Source organism: Phasianus colchicus, chromosome 5, assembly GCF_987193195.1.
Source record: "Phasianus colchicus chromosome 5, bPhaCol1.hap1.1, whole genome shotgun sequence".
NCBI classification, from domain to species: Eukaryota; Metazoa; Chordata; class Aves; order Galliformes; family Phasianidae; genus Phasianus; species Phasianus colchicus.
Window position 1 is genome coordinate 1,908,977 of NC_143440.1, and position 22,846 is coordinate 1,931,822.

Genomic DNA, 22,846 nt, shown 5'->3' on the forward strand with positions numbered 1-22,846 from the left:
AAGTCTGATTATTCATTGCCGCGGAAAAAATTAGGGCTGATGATGCTTCATCTTGCACAGATATTTTCCTCACAATTCATGGATAGTCATGAAGATTTCATGTGGTAAAGCCTTGATGGAATATTTTAAGAATTCTTGTTGTCCTGGGATTGCATTGTATTTGCTGTTGATGATGGTAAACATAGTGGTAGCTTAAGATCAAGATACAAGGAGGTAGGAATCAAATGAATTTAAAGAAGCAGTATTTGATCAGCTAGTCATCATTAGCAATGCATTCGTGTGATGACAAACTTCTTCTCTTCCATGTCTTTTCTTTGAACTGCTACAACTGTGCTTTGAAACAGAAAAATCAGGAAGTGTGGAAAGTGAAACAAACTCCCAGGATCTTTTCTTAGACTTTCAATGAATCCCAGGCTGTATTGCTACAAGCTCAGTGTTAATGAAGTGGAATTGCCTTTGCTATTTTAGTTCATTTTTCAAAACTGTCTCTGTTAGGCTGGTGCTTGGCACATGCTGGAAAGTATCATTTATTAGTGTTAAAATAAAAACTGCATACACAGTAATCATTTTTCTTAAATCTGATCATTAAACATAATATCTGCTTTTTTTTCTCTCTGAAAATTAACATATCCATGAGCAGAGAACTTGGGTAGATAGGTGGGGGATTCTCAAACTCAGAAATCTCATCTCCAAAGGAACATTCTCTGTTGGATTTTCAGCAACAGACTTTAAACTGCTGAATACATATGCAAAGATGAAGGTACCATTTGGCCAAAATTGAAGTTTGAACTTGACAAATCATTTTCTACTTGAGTCTTAAATGATAAGCTATATTTACACAATCTGCAATTAGTGCCAAATTAATCATTAAGTAAGGTTAAGAGAGCAATGAACTGTTTAAATCACATACCATCTGCTTGTCTGCCACAGCTGATTCATGTGGTACACATGGAGAACTGGGATTCAGACCAGTAGTCTTCGCTTTCTCTTCCCACACTGGGAGGCAGAAGGTATGGCTGGTTGTATTTTTAACAGTTTCTGTTCACCCATTCCAACCTGCAAGGGACTGATTAGAAGTCCAAAGGAAGTCATTTTGAAAGGCAGGCAGCCAGTTTCCAGTGATGTACTTCAGAGGTGAATGAATGTATGAGCAGTGCAATTGTCTGAGAAAATCTTTGTGGCTTGTGCTGCAGTCTGCTCAGTCTGTACTCCAGATGGTTCCTATTTTTTTATTTTTATTTTTAATTATTCCAGGAAAACAAAAAGAGGCTATTGTCCTTCTGTGATTTATATTATGTTGAATTACCCTTCAGAGGGCATGTTTCAAACATACAAAAATGTCTTCTCCTATTCTCCTTGAAAACCAATAACCAGAGGCTGAAGAGGCTGAAGTATTTCCGCGAATTTGTTTTTTCACTTCAGCTTTGAATGCTTACATAGCTCTGTTCACTCTTTATTTTATAGAAACTTTTCAGTGTATTTAGTAGCTTACTTTTACTGTGCAATGTTAATCATGATATGAATGAGCGTAGACATTACTTGAACCTGGGTGACTCTCTGAACTCTTTGTAGGCTTAGAGATATGAAGCAAATCTTTACCAAGTGTTCTGTGAATAAAATCAATCCTAGAAATTCAGTATCCAGAGATAAGAGAGGTTTGAAATTAAGGTGAGTTGTTATTCTCATTTTACTCTTTGTCCTCACAGTCACAAACTAACACCAGGTTAAAGTCCAAGTCCTATTAATGTTCCCATTGTGACTGTTTTTGTCACCTCAGAAAGCTGCTCATTGTCTCTGTAACTGAATTCCCTCACTATAGGATGAAATTCAATGGGACGTCTTAACCTCTGTGTAGTGCTGTAAGAGAACTACTTATAGATTTTTGAGGTGATGACATATTGCAGCAGTAGTGGCATATAAATAACTAAAAGAATCACCCTACAAACACGATACCATCAAAGACTTTCACTGCCTACAGTTCTCGAGTTCGAAGAAAATATCTTTTCATTATCAGATGGAAAATTATTAAACATCATTATCTCAAGTCTCCTATTGTAGGTGCTTGCATTGCCAGCATCCTCTGAGAGCTAATGAATATTGTATTTTATAGGCAAAAACTACACATCCACTTATATACAAAGTTTGTATGTTTACCCTTACTTCAGTTTATCTGCAAGGAGTGACTTCAATTAGCAAACAGTGCAAATTGAGGAGGAAGAAAGTGGGTAACAAAAATAAGAATGAGGGCATATCTATGTCTCTACCTACTTGGGTCACTCCGAAGGTAATGCCTCCTATTTTTTGTCATGGAAACTGCAACAGCTGCAAAGTGCGCAATAACATTATTTGACAGAGCAGATTCTCAGTTACAAAATACGCAGTCAACACCATTAACAATGTATTTTCAGCATTTCTTGTGATGAACGAGAGCCCGCATGCCATGCTCATAGAAAATCTGCATGGCTGATCAGAATGTGGCTTGTCTTTCATGTAGATGTTGCCACTGTTGAAGTGCACTATCCACTGCCTCACTGTGCTCACATCCACTTTTTGGTCTCCATAAATGTTTAGCAAGAATTAATGAATATCACTTGGTGCAGTTTTTTTCCACATGGAGGAATACAGTGACACACAATGAAGTGCGTCATCCACTCTTCCATGTCAGGCCTCATTTAGTCAGACTGTTCCTCTGCTGGTGTCTGTTTCTGTCTGTAATATATTGCTTCATCTTTTGAAGGTTTCATATTTTGAAAGTAAAATAAGCAAGCAAAATGTTGATGTTTTGGAGAGAATATTTGTCTATTCTTCTAAAGTAAAGCAGCTAGTAAGAATAGGATTATGCTGGACATGTACTCATCATTATTTGGAAAAATAGCAAAACTATTTTAAAATTTGTGGTTTTCATACTTTGATAAACGCCGTAATTTCAACTGTAGAAAATCCCACTCCAGATTTAAACAAACAAACAAACAAGCAAAAACAAAACAAAAACAAAAAAACACAGGAGTTCTTTTCAGCAAAACTTTTAAATTATCCTCTTCTCTAAGCCCCAACTCAAATCTCCATTACATTTGCTAGATTGTTGTTCAGTGTAAAGTAACCAATGTGCTACTTGGTGAAGCAGCCAGGCCTAACTTATTTCAATTAACTCTTTATACTATGCTGCATCTACCCACCTTTCTCTTAGATGGGTGCTTTTCTTTGCAATTGCGAATGAGGGATATGACGCAAAGAACTTTGGAGATACTTGTGTTCATATTGCTGCAACAATTATCTTTGGATGAGTTGATTTAAATAACATGTGCTTCTTGTGGTTCTGGCTAAGATACACTGTTGCCTTATGATTGCGCTTGTGTTGATTATAATTGGACTGCCAATTGCTGTCAGGTTGCACCGAGTACATCACTAACAACAAATTTCTGCTAATTTGTTATTGTACTTGGCTCAGGTTCAAAATTTCATTTCTTCTTTTCTGCAGTTACACTTGTCCCATAGAGGGTTTCTCATGTAATGCGTATGTAGTTTGTCCAGCATGAATTTCTTCCTCTTCCTAGAGTTCTCAAATACATCACCTTTGGAATCATAGCTCTCTCACTGTTTTTGTACCAGAACATTCTTCATACTCAGGCTGTATTTTCATTGTCTGTTCATAACGACTGTCAGAATTTATTTCTGTGACATCTTGACCTATGATTTCTTTTATAAGATTTACCACATTGTTGCTCTGCTTCTCTCACTCCTTGTTACTCATCAGTAAATGGTAATGGATCATGTGACATTTCCTGCAAGGCTTTCTCTAATACTGCATCTTGTTCTAAAATTGAATGAGAAATGCTCTCCTAGGGAACACTTTTTTTTTTTTTTTTTTTTTTGTCCTTATTTTATTCTACAGGCCATATCTAGGAGCATACATCGTCTTATGATCTTAGCTTAGAATGTAGCTGTGAACTATATAGTCTCATAAATAGAAAGTGAACTAGAAGAGGGTAACATAGCCAAAAGCTAGAAGAGGAAAGCAAAACATCAAAGCATCACTGTGGATACAATGTGGTAAGGGCTGAAACTCAAAAAACATCTACTCTACTGTTCAGAATACTGCATATTAATTTTTTAGGGACAATGAGCATATTTTATTAGGTCAAGGGATAGTTGGAAAAGTAGACAGGAGCATATAAAACCTCGTACAGGCATGTGCTTTTGAAAACTTCCCATTTTTTCTGGTATAGTGCAATTACATCTAGGGCTCCCTCACCATTGTAAGTCTTGACCTAATTCCTTGGACTACTACACAAATGCTGTGACAGATAGCACAACAGGAGAATACTGCTGGCATGTGAATTTTTCCACTCATATTTGGAATAATCAATGAGTTTCAGCCCATAGATGTGGAGGAAGAATCAAATCCTGGGTAAAAGACATTTCAGACTTGTAGGCACTTGATGGACTGGGTTGGAGGAGAATCACCCTTTATACATATTAGCAACAAAATTTGCTCTTGTGTCTTCATCAGCAAAAGGGTTGTGCCTTAGTCTAAGTAAAGTTACAAGTCATCTGTGCCAGGCAGTAGAAGTTCTGCCACCTGCTTTTTACAATGCAGATTCCATAGAAAGTATGTAGTTTTAGGGTTGGCTGTTTCTGCTAAGAGTAGGAGAATAATGAACTGAATTGTGAAGCTAAGGCAGGTTATTTTTAAGTGATGTGTTGAATGTACAATCTTTGAGCAACAAAGCTAAGGAAGAGAAGTCCTTTGAGAAGTGAAACCATAAGAAAACTACCTTTCTGATGTTTGATAGTTTTAGTAGCTATGTTTCCCAAGTGTAAAATTATGCAAAAAAGGAACCTGTTTGTCAAGGAGAAAAAATTGGCGCATATGTTTTTTCTAAAGTAGGTGGGTTTTTTTCCCCCAGGATTTTCTGATATGTGCATTCATCACCTTATTTGGGAGGTGTTTCTAAATCCTGCCAATTGGACTGTGTTGGTTTTTGTTTCATCATGACGATCACAGATACAATGACTGTATTTTTGGAGAATGCTTAGTGAGTTGACAGCCTGATAAACACCTCCCAGTTCTTTGAGAGTAGTCAGGTGCAGTGTTGCTGAGAACCATCAGGAGATTTTGGTAAAGTAAAACCTGAGAATTAGTTTGCACATTTTACTGTTCTTGTGCTAATGTAGGAGTTATTACATTTTTCCTGTTTTGTGTCTTTATGCTGGCCCAGAAAAACAGTGGAAAAAGAAGTGGTAAAGGTCCAATGAACAGTTGCTTGAAAATAAGGGAAGCTGAGAACATTAGGTGCATTTTAGAAGCAAGAACATGTCTTTCCAAAAGAAGTAACAAAGTTTAGAGCTTAATGTCAATAACAACGATTTACTAAATGGTGGTTTCTTAGCAAAAGCTACAAAAGACAGAAAAATGCAGCTGAATGACAGTGCGTTGTAATGTTAAATATAAAACCCTAAGTAGTTATTGAAACTCTGCTGGAACACAAAGTCATGAAGTGCCATTTTGTAAGCTATGGTCCCAAGGAAACTGAGATACTTAGTCTAAACTTGTGCTGCTGTGACAGGAGATGGAAATGCACGGTAAGAATAATTCAAGTTGCATAGAGCTGCACAAAAACAATTACAGACAAATTCCCATTGTATGGGAAAGAACAAGAATAAGATACTCAGCTCTGTACACTTTTTGAGTTAGTTGTAGCACAGTTCAGCAAGTAGTATCAGGATATGCCAAAGGAAAAGAAACATTAGTTGTATAAATTCCTTTCAGTACAATACTCTTGTTTATCTTGTTGAACAGTAGTCCTTGTGCAGTATGTAGAAAATGCTGAAATGACACAAATGCAATGTGGAAATCTCAGTAAAATAAATTAAGTGATGGCATGGGTACCTTTTAAAAGTTAGCTTTATTGTCACTTGTAAACAAAAACAGTGTATTCATGTGGGTACTGGGTCTTTAGTTTGTCAGGTTCAAGACTGCTGTAGTCAGAATATAGTTGCTACTCTGAGCTTTGCAATTATCCACTTTGCTTTTTGGGAGTAATTTAAGAAGGAAAGCAGATAGGAAAACCAATTATGATTTCCCTAGATAATAGATGTTTTTGTATCAGATTTTTTTCCCCACATCTTTGACATAGTGCATCGTTAATTTAAAGAATGTTCCAGAACTGCTTAAAAAAAACCCTGATCTGTCAAGCATTCATTCCAATGTAAAATAACATTCATTTACAGCTCCCACTCTGCTGAACCAAGACTTGATAAAATTACCCCATGAAGTTGATAGATGCTGATTTATCTGTCTTCTTAGCTAAAGATAGGTAATGGACTCTTGCACGTGCAAGCAATGAGAAAGCACTTGTGGATAAAGGAAGGGATTTATTTTGGCAGTATTCAGAGAAAAATATTATCAGGAACTACAGACTTTTTGAACGTTAGAATACTAATTCCTACCTTCAGATATTCTAGGTCTGTACTTGACTATCTTAGCCAACTTTAGATTGACTTACAGCCAATCCTTGTTTTTCTCTTTGCCATTGCTAATGAGGGCAGTAAGCAAATTAACAATTTATGATACACAAATTCTCCCTGTGAAACTCTTATGTTTTGTTTTTTAAGTCATAATTGGAATTCATGCCATTCAGGGGGAGGGTGAGGTGGAAGAAAAGATTAAGGCATGATGCCGTATCTTTTCAAGTAATGATTTTCCTCCCACAGGTGATTCACATATCATGTTCTGTCATTTCATAACTCCATGGATGCACAAAGAAAACCCTTAGAGAACTGTGGGCTGGGTGGCACGTTTGTGTGCCTGTATATCTGCACATACACAGGCATGAGAAATGTATTGATTCCACTTGGCAGAAAAGAGGGAGATGTGCTAGACATTCCCTGAAATAGTTAAAAGCTTTTGTATGTGAATCACTTTATACCAGAAAAGTCTGAGTATCAAATTGAAATTCAGATGTAATGCACACAGATTTAGATTGCTCAGATCCCTTTGTTTGGATTGCATTTAAAGCTGTTATACTTAATCCAGCCACTTTGCCAGAACAGCTATTGTAGGTCATTTTTATACCTTTCATTTGAAAATTCTCAGTAGTGGTTAAATCAGTAAACATTGTGATTTTGATAAATATTTGTCCCTTGATCAGCACTAAATTCATTTTCAGATACTCATTCTCTATTTTAGAACAAGTATCTGAGGAAATTAAAAAAATGGACAATGCTACTTTCTACTATTTTCCTCAAATATCTGAAGGTGCCTGAGGAGTGCATGGCAGAGAGGACTATCCTCTCCCCAAAAAAAGTGCACTAGATTTTTTTAGATTATGTCTCTCGATTTTTGCCTTATTAAACTACTTATGAATGTTGCTGAACATGAGTTTGCCTTGTAGAGGTCATTTTAGCAGGTTAGAAAGACAATGGTATGGCAACATAGCCAACAGACCACAGTATCTTTGGGAGAATAGCCTCAGTCAAGCTTCAAGTTGTTATTTTTACTTGTGGATAGAAGCTGCTGTATTGTTAGCATAGTGGCTGTGTTCAGTATTCATTGATTAATCTATTTCATACTATGCTTAGATGTTGGTGAGGAAAAATAGAGTGAATGTTCAAGGCACAGTTATTGTAGAGGGTGCTTTCATAAGTGATACATCAATAATCCTTTGTGTGAAGTAGTACTGTTACTCATGAGGAGAGTGGTGTTAAACTGAGTTGAAGCAGGTAATCTAAAAGCAAAGGAAGAAAGGAAGAATAGGCTCTTTCAGCTAAGAGAGGGATTTATACCCCATCTCAAGGTGAGAAGGCTTACTGAATTCTTCAGCAATAGGCCTTTTAGCCAGTAAGGTTGGAGAATTTTGTTGACAAAAAACAGAGTCCATTTTCAACTTGACCCCTGTTGGATTCAGGTAGGAGACAGATGTCTAATAGTTTTATGTATCATTTATACAGATCCACATGGGAAATATAAGATGATAAGATGTTCCTAAATAAATTATACATTTAGCTCTGTATCTCCTTAGCAAATTATCTACCAGCTACTAAAGGTTCTAGTCTCAGCTAATTATCTGGTTAGTCTTAATCCTGAACAGTTCTGTGAGGCTTTTGGCCTCAATATAGGAGCGAAATTAATCTGTGTTAGACTGAAAGAGTCTGAATTAGCTAGGCCCTTACATTCACTTACTTAACACAGAATTTGGCAATGCATTCATTAAGACTTTTGACCCTGGGCTTCCCTGCTGAGGTTAATACTATGGTTAGAATTGGCACATCCTAATTTCTGACACTGAATTTTCACACAGATATGGTGGCAAATTTTTAAATGAACTACGTTTAATTCAATTTTCAGGACTGTATGAAAGTATAATTGTGTTCATAAACTACAACTATACTTTCTGCTCTCCATTTGAAAACTCTTTTCTCTATTTGTGTTCAGTAATAGTTAAGCAATACCCAGAGACACCTAATAACATCACAAATATTCCTGTGTTTATACAGAGTTACCAGGAAATTTGCTGTACTAAACTGCAGATTTCTCTAAATTTAGGGCTTGGTGGTTTTTTAAATTATCCTGGAATAGGAATAGGGTCTGATTTTAACTATGGATTTTTCAGGAGCTGCTCTCTTCCAAGGGTACAAAATAACATAAACTCGGTACAGATCAGATCTGATGTGTGTGTGTAACATACTTATTTGGGCAGCACGGATAAGATGCCACTTTTTTGTGTTGGGTTGAACTAATTAAGTTGTAATCATTTTACTTCACAACTTTATCTACTCTGATGCATACATGTGGAACCCTCTACATAAAGGACATTTCCATTCTGGAAAGGTCTTCCATGGTGAATATCATACTGATGACAACAACAAAATTACATGTTTACATCACACCAAGGTTGTAGAAAAAAACAGGAATTAAACATTTTGCCTATACATACATACTCTGGTGTAGTTCTGATATGTCATGAACTCAGATTTACCAGAATCGGTCTCTTAAAACATGGAGCAACTTTCTGTATCTTTACTATGGGAGGAGAAAAATGATCTGTTAGTGCAGTGATGGAAAAGAAGCTTTCCCACACAAACATCCCAAAAAGTCAAAAGCAAATGGCTGTGTTCCTTTTGCTGACCTACTTAATGGAAAGGGTATGAAGTTAGTTCGGTTTTTTTCTCTTCACTTATCTCACCTGGTGCCACCAAACAGTCCATCCTGATGCTTCTGTCTTCATCAGCAGGGTGACAGGATGATGCCAGAGCAGACTATGCTGATTTTGTTCCAGAGATTCATTTTGAAGCTATATTTGATAACCATCAAATTATGAACTGAGGCAGTTACTTGTGAAACATGGATCTCCTGTAGAGTTATATGTTAGACTCTTTACTACAAATCGTTCTAGTCTAACTAAGTTTCCCATCTAATATAATTGCTCAACTTAGCAAATTGAGTCTTCTAGTAAGATTTGAGCAGTTGCAGATATGTTGGTGTATCCTCTGTTTTTGGTTTGACCCTACATTTCTTTCATGCACATGCTTTTCATTCATGCTAATTTCATAAGCAAGAGTTAGAAAAATGTATTTGCTATTAAGAACTTGGGCAACTTCTATCTGCTAAAAGCTCTGAGCTCACAGAAATACTTTTTTTTTTCATCTAAAAATTGCAAGAAATATGCAATGTGTTTCATACCAATCTTGAATATCTAAAATTCTTTTTTTTACTGACTGCATGTTCGTGAGAATGAGATTCTTGGACATCAAGACTTACTGAACAGTATACAGTAGTATTTTTGAGCTGTTCTACAGATTTTCCTTTCTGATTCTTCTGCAAGTCATTGTTAACTTCAAAGTGCAAAGCTACATTAATTTCTAATCTGTTACTTAGTATTCAAGAGTATTCCTGATAAAATCCTATTGAGATATTAACTTGCCATGCCCTCCAGATGTTACCTGCCCTGTGCATGCAAGGCAGAGTTTACCAACCATTATTTCCAGGATTTACAGTTATTGCATTTACTGTTAATTTAGTTTGAAAATTACATATTGGGAATAATACACTGATACTTGAATACAGAAATGAACTGAAACCAGCAATGCAGTCATTTAAGTAATTGTATGAATTTAATTTGTTTGCTTCATGAATTTGTTACAATAACATTATCCAAATTTGAGATCTATACTGCTGAGTACTACTCAGCATATCTGTTAGGAAGTGCCTTGTCTGCTCCAAAATTATTACATTCTAAATAAACAACATTTTTAGGGAAAAAAATGAAGCGGGTGAACTGTCCTAGTTACACTGGAAAGGGGGATGGCAGCATGAACAGCGATGTGGCTGGTCTCTCCATTCTCAAGCAGTTCCTGACTTAGAAGCTTCCTCTTCATTTCCTTTTCTTTCCTTTCTCTTTTCTTTTCTCATATTGTTGATTTGAAGAATCTCTCTGATACGAGTCCCTGCCTGCACAGAATGAACTGAGAGATTTTCAAGTCTAAAAATAAACCATACGTGGTATTTTTATCCTAGTTTCTAAATAGTTCCATACTCTGATGCAAGAGATTATTCTCCAAATATACACATCATCGGTGTTTTTACTGCTAATTCATCTCATTTACTCAGTGGTAAATGACAGTGGTTTTGCATGCTTTCCTAGGAGAGTATAAAAGAACCTATTGTTCTGTGGAGTGTCAACTTTCGTTGATGAGCATGTTGCATTATGAGTAATGAACAGATGTGCTGTTATTGTGTATAAGAGCTGACCTGAGGATGGGCTGGATTTTATTCTAAGTTCTTCATTATGTACTGCCAGTCATATTCGAAAGAACAGTATTAGAGCCAGATCCTCTGACAAGCGTGCCTTACTGATCCTGGTTAGTGAAATAGGAATAAAACGGGAACTCCCTAAAGCAGTATAAACACTGGGAGGGAAGACTTGGCTGCACAGACAAGAATTTGTGGTTACTTTGGTACCTAAGGGTCTCCAGCACTCAGCGCTGTAAGCAGCGGAGGGAGGAAGGGAGAAAGACATATTCTGAACCATGTTTCATCACATGTGAAATCATGCAGTTACTGTAGTTATTCTATTTGTGGGCTTGTGTGTGTGTGGTGGGGGGGGTTGTTTTATTTTGTTTGTTTTCAAGTGCTTACTCCTGCAACACTTTACTTGATTTGAAGGGAGTTCCTGATCTTATGGGAAGTTCACTGAGGTACCTTGAGAAGCTAAAGAAATAAGAGTGAGGCAAGTATAGGGAGAAGCAGAAAAGTTAAAAAAAAAAAAAAAAGCAAACAAAAATGGAAATAGAATAATTCATGGTCTAGAAGTGCAGTAAGAACAGAGCTGTAGTGCTGTCTTGTTCTCTGTGCAGAACTCTTGATTACAGCAGGAAGATGAACATTGGACTGAGGCCAGACTGCCAGTGTGAATTGAAGCGACTGGGAGATAGCATAAATGAATATTGGACATAGCACCATAAGCTTTTTAAATCTTGTGTTCCCTTTGCATGGACATGCTATTAAATTATTGTGTGGGGTTTTTTTTCTGCTACTGTATGCATAGATAAGCAACAATGATGCATATTTCTCCTCCACATCACTGTAAAACAGAACAAATCTGTACGATAGCATACCTTACAGATCCTTTTGTATGCTGTAATGTTCTTAGTACAGTACTACTGGAAATAATGACATGTACATATTCTCTCTTTGTTCTACCAATAATAGTATCCCTTATGAATATAAAGAAGCAGAGGGAATGTAGTATCTTTTTAATAAAATTTCTCTTTGAATACTATGAAAATATAAAGCTGAATGCAATGAGTAATAGTATTCAGTAGTATTCAGTAAATACATAAAGTATTTTTTTTTTTTTTTGCTTTTGGAACAGATTAAAACTTGTGAATTGGATTGAATTGCATGTAGTTATGTAATCCCTAGCAATTAAAATGGACTTTTAAAAGGTTTGAGAAAGGTCTTCTACTTGTCCTGTTATCTGTGCTATTTTTGATCCCTCTGCAAGGCCCCCTGTCCCTTCAGGCAGTTGACGGTTCTTTCCAGTTGAGTATCATCAGCAAGCTTGCTAACTTTGCATTGAATTCTTGCATATAGATCATTCATAAAAATGTTGAACAGAACCTGCTGTAGGATTGAGCCTTGGGGAATGTGTCTGAAATGCATCTGAGAATGCAAGGAAGGTAAAAGCTAGATTTCAAAAAGCGAGACTTAAAAAAGGAGTAGAAAAATATGTCCAGGTCCTACCAATACAAAGCAACGTAACATTTTTGAGGAAATCTCGTGATTGAATTTTGCAAAATGATTGTGCCTGGCATTAAATGTGACGGAAGAAGGAAGGTCTCTAGATGTTTCTAATCATAAGAAATCATATCTATGATCTCTCTCCTTTTATGGCATTGTACATGTCCTTGTGACTAAATGATGATAGGGGCTTGATCTGCCTTTGATATATTCTTGTCAAATTGCAGAAAAATTTGTATTTTGGTATTGGAAGTAAACTATAGAATGTATTTAAATAGCACACCAGAGCATCACATTTTTGGATGGTCTTACGATGATGCCAGTTTATGTCTTAGTGGAATGTGGGCTGACATTAGGAACACGTAATGTCTTTCATTATATACCAACTATAGAATTTGAAGCATTGTGATTTTTCAAAAATTGGTTGGCTGTAGCTGTCATTTTTGTGTTTCACAGTACTTCTGTCAAGGCCATTGAGTCCTTTAATATTTATTTGGTTGATCCTTAAGTCTCCCTTTTACAGCTGTATGTCACCCTACTGAAATGAATGAGATGAAGGGTATGCACTAATTGATGTTTCAGTAGAGACAGAGGTAATATGAATAATCTAGCTTCTGCCATGAGGGACCTGAAGGGGAACAGCCTGTAGGTATGTTTGGACTATGGGAAAGGAGTGGGCCTGGGCAATGACAAATGTGCCTAACCCACTTGCTGCACCATTCAGTTTGTCTCCACGTGCCAACACCTTAATGCGAGTGGCTGGAGTGAGTGCTGCTCTTCTTTCATTCTCACTGCAAGTCCCAAATCCTTCTTTTGTTTATCTTGCACTAAGGACAAGTGCCTGCAATTGTAGCTGTACTACCAGATATAGCCAAGCTGCATTTTCATGGTATCGGTCCCAGTGTAGATTTTCCAGATGGGTAAGGAATATCTGGTTTGTACACTGCAGGTGTTGCAGGCTGGGGGAAGAGGGAGCAAAGATCTGGCACCTTCAGCAGAAGTGTCAAAATGCTATTTTAGGTCTCGTCTACAAATACACGATGTTGTCCTATTCACAAAGTAGGACCTCCTCCTCTGTGTACGTACAGGATTAGGGGTAAATGTTAAATTGGCTTCGTTGGCAAGAGCCTGCGGCTGCTGGGCAGTGGGAATCGCTCTCTAATTTGCTTGGGGTGAACGCGTTAGGAGGACAGAGATGTGGCCAGGTTTGTGATCTTTCTCAGACGCTCAATTTGCCTGTTTTTGCACTTCCTAGCCACCTTGACATGACAACCCGCAAACGAGCAAAACTAACAGAGAACAAAAGCCACAAAAGCCCAAAGGAAAAAGATAAAATAAAATAAAGAAACAATAACAACCAGAAATCAAAGCCAGGAACATCGCTTTGGGCACGGAGATTTTCTGTGCGTTATTCAGCGCTGAAACATTAATCACCGTCATTAACGCGCCGATCCAGCGCCGCCGCCGCCGCCGGACCGGGCGCAGTGCGGGGCGCGGCCGCGAGGGGCCGACGGCGGGCCGGGAGCGGGGCGATGGAACGGCCGCGGCCCCACGGCTGCCCCCGGCGGCGCGCAGGCTCGGCGGGCGGCGCCTCCGCGGAGCAACAGGGCTCGAGCCGGCGGCAGCGCAGCGAAGGGCTGCGCGGCTTCCGCGGTTGCCGGCTGCCGTTTTGCAAATCGGGCGACGGGAGCCTGATGGCAGAGAGCTGCTTTTTCCTCGGGTGGTTTTCCTTTTATTATTATTATTATTTTAAATTGTTATTTTGATGGTTTCTGTAAGCGTTACCAAAAGACCGCACAACAAGTGAACGATGCAGGCAGCTGCTGGCTGAGCTGCTGCCGTTTGGATGTGACGGGGAGAAACAGCAAGAAGCAACACTCGTCCTCCCATCAGTGGAAATAGGCTTGGTACACGGATTACTTAACGTTGATTTACAAATCTACAGCAGGAGCTGGGCTCGGGAAGCCTAGTGATCACACTCACCCATTCATTCCTTTTCTCTCTCACACACACGAACACGCTCACCTCTTCCCCACCCCCCCACCCCCTTTTTTTTTCCCCCCTTTTGGAACAAGGCTGTTGCTTATTGCCTTTTTGCAAATGCCTGGGTGAGGTGCTGCGGTTGTGCAGAGTGCCCCCAGCTTCAGCTGCCTCTTTGGCTCGTTCTTGGCGCTCTTGTTGCACAGGGAAGGCAGGGAGAAAAATAACTCGTCAACCTGTGGTGCCGACTGACCTACCCACCTGCAGGCGTGGGTCAGTTGGCGCAGCCCCCTGCTCAGGACTGCTGTCACCAGATCCTTACGCTGGCAAGAACAGCACTGCTATTTCTCTGCCTATGAACAGTAAGTATAACGGCAATCCTAAGACCCTTTTTGCATGTCGTATAGGTATGATTTTAAAAATAGCAGTTGTTATTTGTCTGTATTCACCTTCTGTGATATATAAATAGATACAGCGGTAGATGAGGCTTCTGTTTCAAAGGGGTGTGCGTATGTGAATTCTTGTATGTGTTTGCATGTAGATGTTGCTTCAGTGCACCTGCAGTAGTTCGACACACCATATCATGGTGTTTTCACTTGAGTGAGCACTGTACCTGCCTGTTTCCAAATTAAATTCAGTAAGATGTTTGTCACGGTTGAAAATTCAATTAAAACGTAGCTTTCTTAAATCTGGTGTTTTTAGAAATAATATGAAAAGCTCTTTGTGTAGATGCATTTCTTATAACACTTCATGTAGCTATATGTAGGTGTACCTATTACGTATGCACTCAAAGATCTGAATGCATAGGGTGTTGCAGTATTTTATTGGTGTTTATATGTGTTGGTGTTTCAGAAGCATGCATGTGTTTGTGTATGGATGCAAGTGCTTGTATGGGTGGGGATTTTGTATCTCTGTCTATATATATATGACATACCCACCCACATCCTTATGAGCAGAGTCGTTCACATTCTCTGTGCATGTGATGTGGGTGTGTGTGTAATGTAGAAGTGTGAATAGTGTGGGAAGGGGAAGCTTAGAATACTGTGGTAATAGATGACACAGTTTCATTTGATCAGTGTGACCTTTTAGGAAAACAATCCAATCTTTTCCCTTTTTGTTTTGTTTATTTTTGTGTGTTTGTGCATGTGCCTCAGGTTAAGTGCTTCTTCTGCATGACCATAACCAAAGGGTGACCCATCCACTCCCTTATGTCCTATGGGGACCTCAGAACCAATTTCTCAGTCTTCATCTCCTCCTCCTCCTCTTACCACTGCTGCTGACGCCCTGGGTGCTGCTCCCAGGTTTGAAACGTTGTTGACAGGCTGAAGAAAGGATTTGCAAAGACCTCCTCACTGTGTAAAGAGAGTGATGGCTGGAATTAGTTTCAACTCCCCAAATAATGATATTAAACAATAATAAGATTGCTAGGCCAAAGCATTATCAGGAACAAATTATGAGGAAAGAGACTATTTGCATTTGGTTGCAGTGATGAACTAAAATCATTTATGGAGAGCAGGTACCCTTTGTTTTGCATGTGTTTGTCTTCATGAATGTAGTCGTGAATCTGATCAGATCAGTGGTAGATATGGGAAATAAATGAAAATAAAAGGGCTTAGTGGATGAAAGAATAAAGCCTCTGCTGTTCCTTGGTCTAGTTTGAGAGTTTCATCTTTTCTTATTAGCAAAACAATAGATGTTTTTGTTCCCCCCCCCCCCCCCCCCAAACGTTTTAGACAGTAAGAAAATGCAGATCTGTGGTCTCCCAAAAGATAGATTCAGTGTTGCAATTATGTTGCCTCGCTCTGTGTCCAGTGCACAGTCCTCCAATGCAAATGGCTTTAAACTTTCTATGATGAAAGTTAAGGTTGCACCTTAAATAAAACAAAAGCTTTTGCACTAGACAACAAAAAAGCAGTTGCAAAATGGAGGTTGCAATGGTGAGTGCAGATAGCTCTGGGTGCAACAGCCATATGCCCTATGGATATGCGGTCCAAGCTCGGGCCCGAGAGAGAGAGCGGCTGGCACAGTCAAGAGCTGCAGCAGCTGCAGCTGTAGCAGCAGCAACTGCAGCAGTAGAAGGGGGGGCAACAGGTGGAGGTGGACCGTATCACCACTATCACCAGGAGCAGAGTCGAGGTGCTTCTTCCTCGCATGGTGGGAATGCACCGCGCAGCAGCCTGCCCAACCGCCACAGTGGTAAGAGATGGAAGAAAGGGAAAAAGAGGAGCCACCACTTGGGAAGCAGGGAGTGTGGAGCCTCCTTCCCCTGTTCTGAGCTGCTTCCTCTCAGTGGTTCTGAAGAGAGAATACTGAAGGACGTGAGTGAGGAGGAAGAGGAGGATGAAGATGAGGATGAAGACGATGAGGAAGAAGGAAAACTCTACTACAGTGCTGACTATGGGGAGGATGAGTTTTCATACTCAGACCAGCCACCTGATGATGGTGGAGGCCCCGGGGGTTACAGCTCTGTTCGCTACAGTGAGTACGAGTGTTGTGAGCGTGTGGTGATCAATGTGTCAGGACTGCGGTTTGAAACACAACTGAAGACACTGGCTCAGTTCCCGGAGACACTGTTGGGTGATCCAGCGAAGCGAGGCAGATACTTTGACCCTCTCAGAAACGAATACTTCTTTGATAGGAACCGGCCCAGCTTTGATGCCATACTGTACTACTACCAGAGTGGTGGTCGGCTGAAGAGGCCAGTCAATGTACCCTTTGACATCTTCAGTGAGGAGGTGAAATTCTACCAACTTGGGGAGGAAGCCATGCTCAAGTTTAGGGAAGATGAAGGGTTTGTCAAAGAGGAAGAGGACAAAGTTTTGCCGGAGAATGAGTTTAAGAGGCAGGTCTGGCTACTGTTTGAGTACCCAGAGAGCTCCAGTCCAGCCAGAGGCATTGCCATTGTCTCTGTCTTAGTCATCTTGATCTCCATTGTCATCTTTTGTCTGGAGACTTTGCCGGAGTTCAGAGATGACAAAGAATTCATAATGTCCCTGAGCTCAGGGAAGGGTCTTTCCAATGAGTCGCTTCACTTGGACGCTGGGGAGCACACCATCTTCAATGACCCTTTTTTCATTGTAGAGACAGTATGCATCATTTGGTTCTCCTTTGAGTTTACAGTGCGCTGCTTTGCATGTCCAAGCAAAGCACACTTCCTCAAGAACATCATGAACATCATAGACATTGTCTCCATCTTGCCTTATTTCATTACTCTGGGCACTGACTTGGCGCAGGAGCAGGGCAGTAATGGTCAACAGGCCATGTCTTTTGCCATCCTGAGGATCATCCGTCTGGTCAGAGTGTTTCGCATCTTCAAGCTTTCCAGGCACTCCAAGGGTTTGCAGATCCTGGGTCACACACTCAGAGCAAGCATGAGGGAACTCGGCCTCCTCATTTTTTTCCTTTTTATTGGAGTAATTTTGTTTTCCAGTGCTGTTTACTTCGCAGAAGCTGATGAGCCTGCCACCCATTTTCAGAGCATCCCAGATGCTTTTTGGTGGGCTGTGGTGACCATGACTACAGTTGGTTATGGGGACATGAAACCCATAACTGTGGGTGGGAAAATAGTTGGGTCCCTGTGTGCCATCGCGGGAGTGTTAACCATTGCTTTACCAGTGCCAGTGATTGTCTCCAATTTTAACTATTTCTACCACAGAGAGACTGAGAATGAAGAACAAACGCAGCTGATGCAAAATGCAGTCAGTTGCCCTTACCTCCCAACAAATTTACTGAAGAAATTTAGAAGCTCATCATCTTCATCCACAGAGGATAAATCAGAGTATTTGGAGATGGAAGAAGGAGTTAAAGAATCTCTTTGTGTAAAGGAGAAAAAAAGTCAGGACATGGGGAATAGCAGTGAGTCAGAGAAGAAAAACTGTGCGAATTCAAATTCTGTGGAAACTGATGTGTAATTTCCAAATATATTTATTTTATGTTTCCAAATATATTTATGCATTAAAGAGTGCAGTGGAAATAATGAAATATGCAAATGAGTCCACAGCATACAGTAGTATGCCATTTAATGGTTAAATAAAGTAAAAAAAAAAAATTGTTAAACTTGTATAACATATCAAATAAGTGATAGAACTTGAGGAAGGGGTTGCTAGATCTGATGTAACTTCAGACTGTATTTTTTTTTAGAATGCAAGTGTTTTGCACATGAGGCTGAAAAATTTATTAAAACCAAGTCAGTTTTAAAGTGAGTGCATGAACTGTCGACATCACTAATAACAGCTCTGTGGTAAAAGTTGGCATTCAGAGGTATTTACTATGTAAGAAGCAATGAACTTTGGAAGTCATTTATCTATTTATCAGTGCTTTAATAGCAGCTACCATAAATCATTGGATACCATAGTCTTGTTTTTCAAATGGTAAATTTATTGTATAAAGATATTCTACAGAAGATAGATCTAATTTTTTTTTTTTTTTTCTTGGAACCTATAGTGCTTGTTTTTAACTGGAAATTTACTTTGAGAAGGCTGCTGAACCTCCAGAAATGATTTATTTTTATAACTCTCTTTGGAGGCATTGCAGCATTTGTTGTCTAATAACGAAAGAAATGAAATAAGAGAATTGTTTAGCTGGTCTGACTGCAAAGGCAAAATGACTGGAATGCTTTTTTGCACTACTTTATATGCTGGAGTTATATTGAAAGAGACTTCATACTGTGAATGTTTACTAATGTAATAGTTCAATGACAATCATTGGAAGAGTGAATTCTGCATCATATTTTATTGCCTTCTTTTGTTTGTTTGTTTGTTTCATTTTGTTTTTCCTTTATGTGATGCTGATGGCAAAACAGCTTACATTACATCAATTCCGTACTCTTTTAATTATGAATATCTGTGATCTGGAAAAGGATTGTGAAGTAAAATTTTATAATCAAAATTATTTGAAATCAGTGTTTTCTAGTGATACTCTCAAGTAATATGAACTTAATATATATATTTTTTCCAGGTTAATTTAACATTGAGAGTTAATGTTTAATACATGCACTCTGCCAGTATTGAAGTAATTCAATGTATAGGGAGAAGAGGTAAAAGTAATAATGTACTCAGTTGTTACAGTACTAACAATTCAAAGTTACTAACAGTTAACATGTTATTGGTGCTACATTATTTTTCCCTTAGTTACAGCTTCCAAGTTGGAAGCAAAATATAGAATCCAAAACAGGCATTTTGGGATTCAAAATGATTGCGTTGGGTCCTATGTAGTCCTTGGGTAAACATTCCATGATTTCTTTTCACTGATTCTTAGACCAGCTGTGTCTTTGTGTCAAAAATTTCCACTGTCCTTTCTGGGAGATTAAGGTAGGTAAAGATTACCTGACCTACAGCACATTCCAGACACCAGAATTAAATAGGTAAGATATTCCTGCATTTAACATAAATAATAGATTTAGAACAGGTGTTTTTTCAGACTCGCCATTACCTAGGGGGGTAATTGGAGCTGTTTTTGGGAAAGCACTGTGGAACATTCCAAATTATGGAACTTGAACCAACTTGGCATATGCACTTTAAGGACATTGTGAGAGAAAAGAGTGCTTACAAACACTACTGAGTTACAGTAGTTCTGTGATAGTCCTTTAAAGCTGAGGAGGGAGTTTGCTGGAGGGAACTAGTTAGTGACTTATGGTTCTGGGGCTGAAAAGCAAAAATAAAACCTGGCCAAATTGGGTAGCCGTGATGGTATGCATAATCTACCAGATAGGCATTGTTTGCTGTGTGCAGCATCCAGTGATACAGAACAAAGCCATAGCCAAGGATTTTACTTAATGATTGATTTTTGGCCTTCATGGATTTTCTGTGAATCATATTTTGGAAGACTTCATCTGCTAGTCTTCTATTGCACAGCAGAAGTCATAGCAAAAAAAAAAAAAAAAAAAAAAAAAAAAAAAGCTCAGAAAAGACTGCGTTGTACTGAGCCCTGATTTAAAACTTGTATGTGAATGTCCAATTCATAATCTCAAATTGCAGAGAAGGCTTCACTCTATTTCTGATGTGAGGCATTAAAAAAGGCTCCTTTTTAATACAAGAATATGAATTTCAATCATGTTTTGAATCAAACACTTCAGTCATTTTATGTATAGGTGTTTGTCAGAATTAAATATTGCATTTATTTCTTGGCTCACCTGGGTAAATGAACTAAATGTTTTTTTCCTATGAGGGCAATATTAGCAACAAGGGTGAGCGTTCTGTAAAGTTCAGCAGACATCTGTAAGTGAATGTTTCTTCAACAGCTTTAACTGTTAATAAGGTAAAGAACATAAGGGTTCAATTGTATGCTAGTTTGCTAGTGGTTCTGTGCAGTACCAGCCACCATATAATACCAGAGAAGGACCGTAGCAAGAATGTAGAAGTAAAGGAAATAATAACTAGGCAAATAAAGAACTTAGAAAAAGTAATTAGTATGTATTTGCGGTATTGACGGGCTGAAAGGAAAGGTGGTTAATAAGAGGGGGAATTTTTTTTTATGTCTATTAGAAATAAGAAAGAAAGCTTTTTGAATAACTCCTAGAATATGTTCACTCAGAGGAGGTGGAGCTCAGCATGAGGTATCTGCGTAAGTTGTTACCCAGCTTCTCCAGCAAGTCGTGCAGGTATTATGCTACCAATACACAATCTTGTAATTTAAAGCAAGCGTGGTGTTGTCTACATTATGCTATGATCATAGCAATACCTTATCTCTGAAAGGAAATTCTTGCTGGAGGACGTTTTAGCAGAGCAGCATTCTGGGTGTGTCAGCACTGCATACTGCGGTACTGTGGAGACCAGTCCTAATAACAGTGGAGCCTGCTCTGCCTCCTGCCATGTATAAGCCTCTGTGCTTGTAACTGTCATTATAAATAAGAGCTAGCATCTCCTGATATTAGATTGTACTATCAGTTTGGCAGACCATTCTGAATCACAGAAAGGATTGTGCATTTCAGAATGGAAGCAAATACCTTCATTTGGGCTGGCTTTTAGTTTGATTATTCATCTGTTCACTAGACCACGCACTTACAACACAGCTTGAAAAAGCCAAAGTCCTACCCCTACCATGCTAAAACCCAAAGATCCCAAGTGCTTAAGAAGAAACCAGAATTTCTCTTGAGTATCACTTAGATGGGAATTTGTGCCAGAGAAACCCTGTATTTGAGCTGTTTCTGCTCCAGAATGCTATTGCTCCTTGCCCGAGTTTTTACAGTGGTACTGGATACCAACGACTATCAGAAAAATAATGTTGTAATCACTTGGGCATTTTGCATTTTAAATTATAGTGGTGAAATGCATTCCTGATGTAACTGACGTGAATGGAGTTACACTAGGGAACATTTTAGTTCTGATAATGTAGTTCAAATGATTTCACATTGACATACATTTTAGCTAAAAATAATGCAAAATGAGATTCTGATATTTCATGCTCACTTGCAGTGGTGAAAAAATTTGGAGGAGGCTCCATTGGAGTTCATGAAATCACAGCAGCATCCAATCAGACTTCTGATACTGATATTTAATTATCTACCAGCCCTTAATTAAAAAATACATATATATATATATATTTATATATATGAATCTTTTTATAGCAGTCTTAAGTGCCAAGGCGAGGCTCTGAAGGAGTGTTTTGCCAGCTGAAGTATTAAACTAAAGGCATGATGTCAGAGATAGGTTTTTTTGTTTTCATTTATTACAGTGATCAAGTTTTCTGATACTGCATTTTTTACTTGAAAACTTCAACCTAGCTACTGAAATTTGTACTGAAACAAGTGTTCTGTCACCCTGCTAGGCAGTTTTTTTTATAGTCTGGCTAAGCTTTCTCAGATTGATTCTTCAAGAGGCCAATTCTGTTTGATGGAGAGTGTAGTTTTTGGGTTTTTGTATTTGAAACAGATTCTTCTGCTTACATAAATTTGTTTTTTGTACAGTCTGTTTTCTGTGACATCCCTGCAATGTGGAATAATTTTGAGAGGGAATGCTACCATGATTGCATATAACTCATGACAATGGAGTTCTTGGTGTCTAGAGATACTAATGGGTGTTATGAGCTTCTTATAATGAGATTTGAATGTGTTGTCAGTCAGTAAAACTATTCAAGGAGCTTTAGAACAGGAAAATGATTATTTATTTATTTTGCATAATGTTAGTATTCAAAGAACTTGGATCAGGTCATAATATTGAATAAATGATTACTGTCTTGTACCTCCTGATGTGGAAAGTTCCTGTCAAGTGTGCTGTTAGGTGATGAAAGTCACTTGACTCAGACTATGGGAAATCATTGTTAAGCTGCCCAAGAATATGAAAAACCAACTTTTCATATTTGGATAAATGTAGGATAAATGCACTGTAGAGATACAGCAAAAAATGTTAGAAAGCCAATTCTATGCCTGAGTAATTAGTGAAAGCGTGTCTTTCTGGTGATCCCAGACTCCTAAAACTAATTCTGAGCATACATGACTTTTAGCATAAGCTTTACATAGGTAATTGATAGTCCTCAAATTAAATGTGAAATATTCATGGTGCTTGAGATTATGTAACTAGCTTCTTCTAGGTATTTCTTATCAATTCTTTATTACTTCTACTGTCATGTTGTCTAGTTATGAATATAGGCCTGTTTTTTTTTTTTAATTGATTGGCATGAGACAATAAC

The 22,846-nt window shown here is 38.5% G+C and overlaps 1 protein-coding gene and 1 long non-coding RNA gene across 4 annotated transcripts in view; both read left to right on the forward strand.

Annotated features, from left to right (window-relative positions):
• The window catches only part of LOC116237842 (uncharacterized), a 305,216-nt gene that overhangs the window by 52,346 nt on the left and 230,024 nt on the right, over positions 1-22,846 (forward strand). The window lies entirely within an intron of this gene.
• KCNA4 (potassium voltage-gated channel subfamily A member 4) lies at positions 15,998-19,066 on the forward strand. Its single transcript, XM_031607236.2, has one exon. The coding sequence runs from the start codon at positions 16,144-16,146 to the stop codon at positions 18,130-18,132; it is 1,989 nt and encodes a 662-aa protein (XP_031463096.1). The 5' UTR covers positions 15,998-16,143; the 3' UTR covers positions 18,133-19,066.